The sequence below is a fragment of the Molossus molossus genome, unplaced genomic scaffold, assembly GCF_014108415.1.
Source record: "Molossus molossus isolate mMolMol1 unplaced genomic scaffold, mMolMol1.p scaffold_m16_p_3, whole genome shotgun sequence".
In the NCBI taxonomy this organism is placed as follows: Eukaryota; Metazoa; Chordata; class Mammalia; order Chiroptera; family Molossidae; genus Molossus; species Molossus molossus.
The window spans coordinates 43267216-43280964 of record NW_023425366.1 but is presented as its reverse complement, the minus strand read 5'-3'; the positions used below and the strand labels follow the sequence as shown (position 1 = coordinate 43280964).

The window sequence follows — 13749 nt, the reverse complement described above, 5'->3', positions numbered from 1 at the left end:
GACTCCATTTCCTTCCTGCCTGCCATAGCAATTATTAATAATGGCCTTTGCAGATGTCTTTTTTTTCTTTTCTGGCAGCTTTTTTTTGGGTCTGGGTATATTTATTCCTTAAATCTTCCCTGGTAATCATGTATTGCTCTAATTATCTACTGAAAGGACTCTCTGTGTACCCTTCTATTAGATATTTTGGATTCTCTTTCACACCTTGCTTTTAATTTAAATGCCATTTTCTGAACCTTACTTAACCTTGTCCGTCTCTAAAAATCAGATATAACTTAGGACAATGATTTGCCATGACTCGAGATATTCAAATACATATGCAATGTATTCTAAATGCCAACAATTTACCAAAATATATGAAGTGTTTAGTTTTATAAGGAAATATTCTGAAGGGGAAAACATTCAAGTGAATGTGTAATTCAGGTTAGTTTGTTAAAAAGAAAAATAGTGCCTGGCTTAGTTGGTTGGAGTATTGTCCCATACACTGAGAGGTTGCAGGTTCAATCCCCAGTTGGGCATGCATGGGAAACAACTGATCAATGTTTCTCTCTCACATCAATGTTTCTCTCTTTCTCTCTCTCTCCCCCCTCTCCCTTCCTCTCTCTAAAATCACTAAACATATCCTTGGGTGACGATTTAATAAAGAAAAAGAGTCCAGCCAGTATGGTTCACAGGATTGAGCATCGACCCATGGACTGAGAGGTCCCAGTTTGATTCCTGATCAAGGTGTGGACCTGGGTTGCAGGCTTGATCCCCAGTTGGGGGCGTTCAGGAGGCAACCAATTGATATTTCTTTCTCACATCAACATTTCTATCTCTCTCTCCCTTCCTCTCTCTTTAAAAAAAATCAACAAAAACATTTTTTAAAAAAAGAGCCAAGAGCCCTGGCCGGTTTGGCTCAGCAGTTGGAGCGTTGGCTTGCAGGCTGGGGAGTCCTGGGTTCGATTCGCACTAAGGGTATGTACCTCGGTTGCAGTTTGTCCCCAGCTCCAGCTGGGGTTGTGCGGTGGCAACCAATCAATGTGTCTCTCTCACTTCGATGTTTCTCTCTCTCTCTTCCTTCCTCTCTCCCTCCTCCTCTATCGGAAGATAAATGCAAAAAAAAAGATAAAGAAAAATAGTCATTTCATGACTCAAATATAAAAAAAAATACTAGACATTGATAACATCACTGAATGCTGAATGAAAGGCTTCATGGAGAAAGTATAATTTTGAACAGACATTAAAAGTAGGTACACTTAATCAGTAAAAAGGGAAAAGAAAGTATTCCAAAAAGAAAATAGAGGATATGAGGAGACTAAGGATATGAAGGAGGTATGAGGATACATGTGAAAGTGAAAATGAGAAGGAACTGATCAGGGGATAAAGATAATCAACTAAAACCATGCAGTTATTTAGTGCAATCAAAATAAAGTCGGGCCCTGGCTGATTTGGCTCAGTGGTTAGAGCGTCAGCCTGCAGATTAAAAAGTCACGGGTTTAATTCTGGTCAAGGGCACACACCTCAGTTGTGGTTCAGTCCCCAGCCCTGGTCAGGGCCCTGCAGGAGGCAATCGGTCAATGTGTGCCGCTCACATCAATGTTTCTCTCTCTCTCTCTCCCTCCCTTCCTCTCTATCTAAAAAAAAAAAACAAAAAACAATCAATGGAAAAATATCCTCAGGTGAGGATTAACCAATAAATAAATAAATACATAAATATAAAGAAATAAAGTTGGGCCCTGGCCGGTTTGGCTCAGCGGTTAGAGCGTCGGCCTGCGGTCCTGAGAGACCCAGGTTCGGTTCCCGCTAAGGGCACGTACCTTGGTTGCAGTTTGTCCCCGGCCCTGGTCAGTTGTGCGGGTGGCAGCCACTCGATGTGTTCCTTTCACGTCGATGTTTCTCTCTCTCTCTCTGTTCCTCTCTCTCCCTCCCACTCTACCTGAACAAAAAATGGAAAAATGTCCTCGGGTGAGGATTAAAAAAAAAAAAGAAATAAAGTTGGAGCCCTAGCCAGTTTGGCTCATCGGTCAGAGTGTGAGCCCATGGACTGAAGGGTCTCAGGATTGATTCCAGTCAAGGGCACATACCTGAGTTGCAGGTTCAATCCCCAGCCCTGGTTAGGGTCATGTGGGAGGCAACCAATCAATTTGTCTCTCTCACATCAATGTTCCTCTCTTTCTCTCTCTTACCCTCCTTTACTCCCTCCCTCTCTCCCTTCTACTCAGTCTAAAATCAATGGAAAATCATTTGGATAAAGTAACAACTGAAGAGTATAAAGACAATAGAAAACTTGAAGCAAATTTAGTGAATACCCATATTTAGAGGATGAAAACAAAAGAAGTGGAAAATAGCCAAGGAGACCAAAAAGGACTAATGTATCATTTGGTAAGATAAATTTCTCTGTTAAAGATATATAGATTTACCCAGCTGGTGTGGCTCAGTGGTTGAGTGTCAACCCATACACCAGGAGGTCACCGGTTTGATTCCCAGTCAGGGCACATGCCAGGTTGTGGGCCAAAACCCCAGTGGGGAGCATGCAGGAGGTGGCCAACTGATGTTTCTCTCTCATTGATGTCTCTGTCTCTCTCTCCCTCTCCCTTCCTCTCTATAAAAAAAAAAAGAAAAAATTTTTTTCATTAAAAAAAAATAATAATATATATATATAGATAGATCGATCTAATGGGGGGAAATTTTTTTTATCTACGCTCTCTATTTCCTGAAACATAACACCATATCATTCATATCAACTCCTATCATTCATTACCTCTATTTAATACCACTCTTTGACACTGTAGAAAAATACACTGCAGTTTATTTTTAAATTAACAAAATTGCTCCCACAGAATAAAACTCAGGAGTTATGATTACCTTCCAAACAAAGCTGAATGAAATTTCTGCAAGCTTTAGGAGCTTCTTTTGACCACAACTCTATATCGATATCTCCAGCTGTAGTTTTCAATAAAACCTGTAGAAAGAATTGTAACAAATTATAACAAATTATCATTATAACAAATTATCATTGTACTTGATCATCAGTTGAATGGCCTGTCGACTTGAAACATTTATTGAGTTTTCTTTTTTTTTTAAACTTTATTGTTGAATGTATTACAGATGTCCCTCCTTTTCCCCCCCTTAACCTCCTGCTCCCCAATCCCACCACCCTCCTGCTTTCCTCACACTATTGTCTGTGTCTATTGGTTATGCATATATGCATATAAGTTCTTTGGTTTCTCTCTTCCTGCCCCACATCCCCCCTTCCCTTTGAGGTTCATCAGTCTAACAACCAATTTGTGCTTCCTAATCCCTTCACCTTTTTTATCCAACTCCCCTCTCATCTGAAAACCAACAAAAAGTTCTCCATATCAATGAGTCTGTTTCTGTTCTGCTTGCTCACTTTGTTTGTAGATTCAATTGTTGATAGATATGTATTTATGACCATTTTATTGTTCATATTTTTTTATCTTCTTCTTTAAGAAGACTCGTCAACATTTCACATAATACTGGTTTGGTGGTGATGAACTCCTTTAGCTTGTTCTTATCTGGGAAACTCTTGATATGTCCATCAATTCTAAATGATAGGTTTGCAGAATAAAATAATCTTGGTTGTAGGTCCTTGCTTTTCATCACTTTAAATATGTCTTGCCACTCCCTCTTGGCCTGCAAAGTTTCTTTTGAGAAATCGGCTGACAGCCTTATGAGCGCTCCGTTATAGGTAACCAACTGCTTTTCTCTTGTTGCTTTTAACATTCTCTCTTTGTCTTTAACCTTTTGTATTTTGTTGATGATGTATCTTGGTGTGGACCTCTTTGTGTTCATCTTGTTTGGGACTCTCAGTGCTTCTTGTACTTGTATGTCTGTTTCGTTCACCAAGTTAGGGAAGTTTTCTGTCATTAGTTTTTCAAATAGGTTTTCAATTTCTTGCCCTCTCTCTTCTCCTTCTGGCACTTCCATGATGTGAATGTTGGTACGCTTGAAGTTGTCGCACAGGCTCCTTATACTATCCTCATTTTTTTGGATTCTTTTTTCTTTTTGCTGTTCTGATTGGGTGTTTTTTGCTTCCTTATATTTCGAATCAATGGTTTGCTTCTTGGCTTCACCTACTCTACTACTGACTCCCTATAAATGACTCTTTAATTCAGTTAGTGCATCCTTCATTTTTGACTGGTCCTTCATTATGCTCTTGAGGTCCTCACAAAGTTCCTTGAAATTCTCACTAAGTTCATTGAGCATCCTTATAAGCAGTGTTTTGAACTATGCATCTGTTAGATTGCTTATATTCATTTCGTTTAGTTATATTCCTAGATTTGTGTTCTGTGCTTTCATTTGGGACAAGTTTGTCTCCTTATTTTGGCCGCCTCCCTGTGTTTGTTTCTATATATTAGGTAGACTTGCTATGTTTCCTAGGCTTCATGGGGTGGTCTATTATAGTAGGTGTTCTGTAAGGTCCAGTGGCACAGCCTCCCTGATCACCCAGCTGGACCCTCAAGGTGCACCCCTCATGTGGACTGTACACGCTTCTGTTGTGATTTGAGTCTTAACTGCTGTTGGCACGTCAATGCAAGGATTTTATTCAGGCTGATCAGCTGCAAGGACTGGCTGTGCCCACTAACTACCAACCTCTGACTAGCTTGGATGATCAGCTATGCAGGGGCCTACCACATAAAGCAAGATTGACTTCAGCATTGCTCTGGTACCCCTTGAGTCCATTCCTTGAGTGTGTCACTTGTGGAGGTGGTTGGGTGGTGGTGCTTCGATGTAGTCTGACGCTGTCCACTGGGTGCGCTGGCTCTGGGGCAAGGTCAGCCTCTACCTGTGTTCTACCTGGGGCCACCAGGCATAAGCTACAACGTGATCTACTGATGGCTGCTTCTTGTGCTGGGTTTGGAGGTGGCCAGGCGAAGCCAAGCTGCGAACCAAAGCTGGCTATTTTTAGTGCTGGGCCAGGGGCCACTTAGTGAGAAGTATGGGCTCACTCTTGCCAGATGCTGCTTGTTGGAGAGAATTTAGGAAAATCTGAAGCAGGAGCCAAAACAGGCCAATCCTATGGTAAAGCCACTAGAAACAGCTTGGGTGGGCCTGAAAGTTGAGTGGGGCAGGGCCTCAGAGAACCACCAGTGTGGGGCAAACAGCAAGAGCCAGGTTGCTGGAGTCCCAGATATGGCGCCAGCTGCATGCCCTGTGGAGGAAGTGCTCACCAGCATGTCTCTCCAGAAGAAAGCTGCCTCTCAAGTCCTCACCCCAATGCCAAACAATTCAGTTCTTCCCCATATGTCTCTGGTGCCTTTTAAGCTGCCTCCCCTCTGTGTTGGAGCTCAGAGGAGCCCAGTCCAAGTAAGACCGTGCTCGGGCCCTTTAAAAGGAGCTGCCTGGGGCTCTAGCAGCCTCAGCCTCAGTTCCTGCTAGTTTTTACAGCCAGAAGTGATGGGGGCTTCTCTCCTGGCACTGGAACCCTGAGCTGGGAGCCTGGTGTGGGACGAGGACCCCTTGCTCCTCAGGGAAGACCTTCCTAGTCGAGGTATCCCTCCTGATTTTTATCCACCACACATGGGTGTGGGACCAGCCTGACCGCGCCTCTGCCCCTCCTACCAGTCTGGATGTGGCTTCTTCTTTAATTTTGTAGCTGTAAGACTTCCATTCAGCTCGATTTCAGGTGGTTCTGAATGACGGTTGTGTTGTAGTTTAGTTGTAATTTTGATGTGGTTGTGGGAGGAGCGTTTTCCTACGCTGCCATCTTGGTACTAATGAGTTTTCAATTTTAAAATAAAAATTAGAAACCTTGCTTGGCTTTTGTTGTTAAGTTTTTTAAAAATTTCAACTATTCATACAAGTCATTATACATTTATAGCTTTCAAATACCATTTTCAGGAATAATTTAAGATTTAAGAAAAAATAGCATACACTTTGTTTAATCATAGAAAAGAAGGTCATTCATTTAAAAATCAATAATTAAAATTTATTTTAATCAAGACAGCTTCCCACAGCATTATTTCCAACAAAATTGATGTAGCAAATTAAGAAATTAAAGAAGACTGGTGCAGCCACTTAATTTAACACAATACGGTGTTTCCTCAAAAAATTAAAAATTGAACTGCCATTTGACCCAGTGATCCCACTTCTAGGACTAATCCTAAGAAGCCTCAAACACCAATCAGAAAGAATATATGCATCCCTATGCTCATAGCAGCACTATTTACAACTGCTAAGATCTGGAAACAGCCCAAGTATCTATCAGTAGATGAGTGGATAAAAAAGCTGTGGTACATATAGACAATGGAGTACTATGCAGCTGTAAGAAAGAAAGATCTCTTATCCTTTGAGATGACATGGAGGAAACTGCAGAGTATTCTGCTAAGTGAAATAAAGCCAATGAGAGAGAAAGTGCCATATGATCTCACTTATTTATGGAATATCATGAACAAAATGAGCTGACGATCAAAATAGATCCAGAGACATGGAAGTAGGGAACAGACTAATAAACCTGAAAGGGAGCAGGCAGGAAGAGAGAAACCAAAGAACATATATGTATATATGCATAACCAATGGACAAGGCAACAGGGGGAAGGCAGGAGGGGGGTGGGAGCGGGGAGAAGGAGTCAATGGGGGGAAAAAGGAGGGATATCTGTAATACTTTCAACAGCAAAGGTATAAATAAATAAATAAGGAGAAACAAAATTAAAGAACAATGAACACATGAAATTGCAACACTATGACAATTTTACAATTACCCTTTCACATATAAACACTCTTTCTCATTCAAAATCATGCCATTTCTAATTTATGAAGGAACAGTCTTACTCTAATTCTGGGTTATATATTATTAAAATGCTATGCCTGAACATCACCATCTGCAGTAAACTGAATCCTTTGAGAGCCTCCTTTCCACCAGCTCATAAAGGCAGTTATTCCTTGGTGCAATCCGCCATCTTTCAACCTACTAAACCCACAGGAGGAAGCAGCTTACAACCATCTTATTAATCACCACAAATAACCAAAAAGAATGTTAGACTCTAAATTTGAATACTGTGGCACAGTGGGAGTCCAAGTTCTCTAGGATCACTTTTTCTCCCCCAATGTACCAATGTACATCAGTGTCAATCAATGACCAATGATCAATGATTTGTGACCATCACCATCATTTAGAATGTTCCTGCAAATAAAGAGTATGCACTGTACCATGTATTTAAAAACATAAGCCTAATTCTCACAAGAAGTCAGTATCATTGACATAAGTCATACTTTTTATTTTCTAAAACTCCTTTCCCTAATTTGCACACATTTTTTAAAACTAGAAAGAATTTTTAAATCATTCAGCTAAAACCCATTCCCCCAATCCATTATACAGATGCCCCAAAGAAGTTGTAAATTGCCCAGAGCATGAGAGCTTGATAATAGCAAAACAGGAATAGCATTTCTCTCTGCTCCCTCCTCATCCAGTGTACTTTTGCTCAGTTGCCTTTCTTTTTTTTTTTTTTTTTTTATCCTCACCCGAGGATATTTTTCCATTTTTTGTACAGAGAGAGGAAGGGAGAGAGAGAAACATCGATGTGAAGGGACACATCGAGTGGCTGCCACCCGCACGACCAACCAGGGCCGGGGACAAACTGCAACCGAAGTACATGCCCTTAGCGGGAACCGAACCCGGGTCTCTCCGGACCGCAGGCCGACGCTCTAACCGCTGAGCCAAACCGGCCAGGGCTCAGTTGCCTTTCAATTTCTGTTTCAGCAGTCCAGATATTGCCGTAACTTATATAACATTGATAACTTTATTATATGCTTTTGGGTTTTTAGTAGCCCCATTGTTCTTTTATAACTATTCTTTAATGACCATGGGGGTAGAGGAGGTAGAAATATCTTTATTATGGTAGCTTTTAAAATGGCTTCCTGAATCCTTGAAGAAATATAAAAGAACTAGAAATACGAAAGTGCATAATTTTCTCAACCCATTACACTTCCTCTACAAAACAAAGGAACATTTGTTGAATGCCTTCCATGTGTCAGTTTCTGTGCCAAACACTTTACAAATCTTATCTCATTTAATCTTCACCTACAAGGAAGGTATCATTACTCCCATTTTACTTATAAAGAAACAGAGACCCAGAGAGAGTAACTACCCAAGGCCTCACAGTGAACGAGTTAAGCCAAAGGCTGTCAGGCTGCTTTTTCTACACCACCATAGGTCCTCTACAAAGTTCTCCATAAACCCCTTACTGTACAGGATAAAACAGTCCATCAAAAGTTCTAGGGCCCTGCTACATGTCTCAGAAGAAATCCCCAGGTTACCCTGGTTAGAACTGATCTGAATAGAGAAAAGTGCCTAAATCAAAACCAATCCTATAGCCCTGGCTGGTGTGGCTCGGTTGGTTGGAGTGTCCTCCAGTGCACTGGAAGGTCGAGGGTTCAATTCCTGGTCAGGGCACATACTTAGATTGCGGGTTCAATCCCTGGTCCAGGCGCATGCAGGAGGCAACCGATGGATGTATCTTTCTCACATCGATCTCTCTCTCTCTCTCTCCCTTCCTTCCTCTCTAAAAACAATTAAAAAATTCTTTTAAAGAAATAAATAAAAGCGATCATATATTGGCTGGACATGTGCAAGGCCTTTTAACCAGGCCTGGCATGAAACAATACATAATACAATGTCCAAAACAGCTAATCCACATCTCTTATGTATGGTGGGACAAGCTAGCCCAACTAGATTCATTCTCCTGAGAAGTATACACTTGGGATTCTAAGAGGCTAACTTCTTCTACCTCAGATTGTGTAACATCTGTTAACAATACTATGTAACATCTGATTTTCCATGAGGTGGGATGTACAACCCATCTTAAAAGTACAGTATACCTATAAAGACAATGTCCTGCCTTACCTCATTATGCCCTCATCAACTTGAAAAAAAGCCTGATTAGTAAAGGGAACCTAGACACTTTTTCTTGTTCTTGCAATCCTAAGGTGGTGATCTCCAAAGTTTTCATAAGTGTGCATCCTTATTAGCAAAGAAGAAAAGATAGGTGGGAAGGGAGGTCACGACTTAGAGCACACATACCCAAAATATGTATATTTAAATACATTTTATAATATATTATTCTAGTATTATATTATAAGAGTCACACAAAATAAAAAAAAAATTAAAGGATTATATAAAAACACTATTTAAAATAATTCTTAATTTTCTTTCCTAATTGTACAATGAAACCTTTTTAAAATAATAGCTTTTTCAAGATATAACTCACATGCCAAACAATTCACTCTTTTAAAGTGGTTTTTAGTATAAGCCACAGTTCTGCAACCATCTATTTCTAGAACATTTCATCACCCCCAAAAGAAAACCTGTGACCACTGTAGTCACTCTCCATTTCCTCCTACTCCTATCCCCTGACAACCACTAATCGAATTCCTGTCTCTATGGATTTGCCTACTGAACAGTACATATAAATGGAATCATACAATGTGGAGCCTTTTGTGTCTGGCTTCTTTCACTTAGCATAATGTTGCTTTCAAATTGCAAAGGCCCATCTTCCTGTTCTATACACTTAATTTTTAAATGTCTTGAAAATCACAATTGCTTTATATTCTTTCTGTTAACTATATCAAGGCACATTGTACATTTAAGACAAAGCTCACCATTAACAATAATGAAAAGAAACCAGTATTTCAAGTGATTTTCATAATCACTTCTAATTTTGAAAGACTTCCCATGCTGAGGCATCAGCTCTACCACTTTCTTATGGTTTGCTTACGTTCAATCTAAACTTTCAGTGCTGGTTCAGTTCATCTAGATGCCATGGAATGTAAAGCCATTTAGCAAGTCACTAGGAAAACTTATATCATCATATGTAAAAAGTGACTGAATGAATAACTGAATTTATATGTTCCTTTTTATACATAAGACACTGCATCTAAACAAGAAAAGGAGAAAGTAAATACAAACAGAAGTATGTAGAGGATCTCCCTATATCTCTTGGATGGTTTTGCAACACACCCTGAAGTGTGCACTTGCTGGTTTAGAAACTACTGCTCTAAAACAAAACAAAACAAAAAACAACCTAAGCCCCATCATTCCAAATCTCTCCACAGGATCTGGAGTCAGGATGCCCAAATTTGAATTTCTGCTTACAAAGGGTAAGGTAGCTTTCATTACCTTGGGCATGATGTCTAACATTTCTGTAACTAAATTTCCTTACCTAAAACCAGGAATAATAATAACCACATAGGTTTGATGTAATGACAAAATAAGTTATTATACATACACTGCTTAGAATAGCACCTGACAAACAGTAAATGCTCAAAAATTGGCAGCTATTATTGTTGTCATTATTATTTTCAAACAATTTTTTTGGACAATTACACCTTGTAAAAAGAATGAATATATGGTTGGGCCTCCTTGTTTACCAGAGTTTCTTTTTTGTGGGGTGTTAATCCTCACCTGAGGATATTTTTTCCATTGCTTTTTCGAGACAGTGGAAGGAAAGGGTGAAGAGGGGAAGAGAGAGAAAGAGAGAAGCATTGATGTGAGAGAGACACATTGTTGCCTCCCGCACAACCCTGATCAGGACTGGAGATCAAACCTGCAACCCATGTAAGTGCCCTTGACCAACAATCGAACCCACGACCCTTTGCTCCAAGGGCCAATACTCTATCCCCTGAGCCATACCAGTCAGGGCAAGGGTTTTTAATCTTCACTGGTAAGTTACTGAATTAAAAAAGGCACATGGCTCCCTCCACCTTTGGCCATACATTCTATTGGCCATCACTTTCTGTCAGGCATTACTGTCTCCTTTTCTTAAGCTCTCAAATAAAAGAATACCTTAATTGTAAAATGTTACTTAAAAATAAATATGCTAATATATAACTAAGGTTAAATGATTATAATATGTGGAAATTTAATCTTCAGTGGATAAGAAAATTTCTATCAAGTAGTTGATTTCTGTGCCTCATTTTCAGAGGCCAGAGTTACAACATAACAGCAAATGGACAATTGCCAGGCATCAACCAGTGTTGAAATGTGTGTGTCAATTACTTCTTAAGGTGATATCACACTCTTTGAAGAGAGAAATTTTCTCCCATTTATTGTGAAAATCTCTACATCCGTTCAGTACTTAATATAACATTTGACTATAAGCAATAAACAAATATTCATTGAGCCCCTGGCCGGTGTGGCTCAATGGTTGAGCGTCGACCCATGCACCAAGAGGTCACTGGTTTGATTCCTGGTCAGGGCACATGCCCATGTTGTGAGCTAAATCCCCTGTGGGGCATGCAGGAGGCAACCAACTGATGTTCTCTCTCATCAATGTTTCTATCTCCCTCTCCCTCTCCCTAAAATCAATAAAGAAAAACAAAAACAAACAAACGAAAAACAAATATTTATTAAGGAAAGTTGTTATTACATCTGTTCTGAATTCTTTCCAGGCAAAAATTTTTGCCATGTTCTCTATGGTACAGAACCTTGCAGCTTCAATGTCTTCCATCAGCCTTATGCTGGAAATAATCCCAAATTGTTTTAGAAGTAAGACTTGAGCCATGCCTGATGTTCTCCTTCAGCCCAATTCTGTTTAGAAGGACAGTATTTATCAAAGTTTGCATATACTTATTTGCTTGATTATTTGGTCAACATATATTTCACTCAACTGACTCCATTATAATAAGGACAATGCTGGCTTTTCTTTTCATTGGTATCCTTAAAACTGAACATAGAGCCTGGAACGTACTAGATGCTCAATAAATATTTGTTGAATGAAAGATCTCCTGTTCAGGCATGTATCTTTGTTAAAGGTTTCATCTTTATGATCATTTAAAATCTTCCTCCAGAGGAGTCTGCCCTTGACCGCAGCAGTATAACCTCAAACTCACTGAAGCTTAATACTTCTCAGAAGAGAAATATAGTATTGATTCATCCATTCATTTGAACATCTATCACATGTCAAGCTCCATTCTAGATGCTTGTCTTTGCCTTCATAGTGCTTGCATATATGGGGTGAGGAAGACGGGGGAGGATACAATGAACAATTAATAATACATATTACAGAAAAAAACTAAAGAGATTAAGGGGACCAGGGAGTGCTGAGATGCAGGACATGAATAAGGTTTGCTATTTTATAAAGAGTAGACAAGACAGGCCTCTGTTAAGGTGACGTTTGAGCAGGCCAAAGAGTATATCAGAGAAAGGAACAGCAAGTGTAAAGACCCTTCCTAGCAGTATAGGCGGTATATGCAATCCCTACCAGCATTTATCAACTGGGGATGATTATCACCCTCAAAAAAAGATTTGGAAATAAAAGAGGTGGGTATTCTGGGTTTTCACAATGATGTGGGGTAGGGGCAAGGAGTGGAGAAAAGTTCAAACAAAGAATTAAAAGAACTGCTTTGCCCAAAATACCTACTAAAATTTTTGCTGGGGCTATCAATTACAAAATTTCTGTTACTGTTTTCAAATTGCCCTCATTATATTACCAATTATCAAACAACAAAAGATTGCATAAGTATATCATTATAGTCATGCAACAGAATTACATCTGATGTAAACTTGAAAGTTTACCCTAATTCAACTATATTGTTTCAGTCCCACTATTTTCTACAATATGCTGGCTCATCACGTTCTGTATGTGATACAGACTAGGTCTTAGATCACTTTAGGTGATATTTATTCTGTTACTGACTTTTCTGCTTCATACTGCATAAAAACACTGTGGAGGAGAATTTACATACCTTGACTATCAATCAGCAAATCATTCTCCCAGTCCAGTGTGGGAACATTTCCCATGCCCCACTTTCTCTGACTGACAATCACCTCATATTTTAAGACCAACTCAAAAGATACCTCCTTCATGAAGCTTTTCCCTACTTTCCCAGTTGCTCACTTCTCAGTTTTGCCATAAGCCATATGCTTCTCTCTCCATAAGCACACCTACCAGAGATATCATAAGGTTTTTCTTTATCTGCCTGCCTCCACACTAAACCATAAACTCGTCTAGGGCAACAACTAGACCTTCTCCATCCGTCTTTGTGTCCCCAGCACCTAGTACAGCGCCTGGTGCCTAGAAGGCGTTCAATGGTTGTAAAATAAATGGAGAGAGAGCGAACTGCAAATCAATAAAAAATTAGTCAAATTTTAAAACATACTGGAATTTTTACCTAAGACCCTAAAAAACGCCTGCATGAGTTAGGGTGAAGCAAGAAACAGGGCCACAGGCTGGTTGATGGAGAAATCTCTACTTGAGGACTTTTTCAAAGTATACATATGCTGAGAAGCGCCAATAGGAGGTTTTCGATGCAATCCTGAACAGAGACAGGGAAAAGGACAAGACTTCTTGTGATCTCTTCCAACCCTAAGACCCCAGAACTGCCTTAATCAATGAGGTATCACTTTGGGAAACCCAGGCATCCTAGATGGGGATCTCACCTTCCCGTTCGTGGGAGGCTCCTGAATATAGATGTTGCTCATTCTGGTCAGTGCTCAGGACTTTGCTCTTAATTGGAGATAAGAGCGGAAGGCCGATCACTAAAGTTATCCACCTATTACGCTTCCTTAAGACCGGAGGTCGCGGAAAGTTCCAGTCTGAAGAGATCCCGAAATAAAACACCACCAAACGCTACCTTTAACCAAAACTAGCCCCGCACGGACGCCGCCATGTTGCTCCCGGACCGGAGCACCGCTAATGCGAAGAAGGGGGATTCTAATGGTCTCAAAGGAAAGAGAAAAATAATCAAGTTACTATATAGGTAACTTTAATTTCTATTACAAGTTTTAAAAGAACGATTCCTAAGTCTCAG

General features: G+C 40.0%; 1 protein-coding gene across 4 annotated transcripts in view; it reads right to left on the bottom strand.

Annotated features, from left to right (window-relative positions):
* CWC27 (CWC27 spliceosome associated cyclophilin) overlaps nt 1-13645 on the bottom strand; it is a 187965-nt gene extending 174320 nt beyond the window's left edge. For all 4 annotated transcript variants that reach the window (XM_036280302.1, XM_036280301.1, XM_036280303.1 and 1 more), the window contains exons 1-2: nt 13379-13645; nt 2848-2944 (exon numbers count right to left, since the gene is read on the bottom strand). In XM_036280302.1, coding sequence (XP_036136195.1) covers nt 2848-2944; nt 13379-13420 — 139 coding nt within the window. In that variant the 5' untranslated portion in view covers nt 13421-13645. The remainder of the gene's footprint in view (nt 1-2847; nt 2945-13378) is intronic.
* Between the last annotated feature and the right edge of the window lie 104 nt (nt 13646-13749).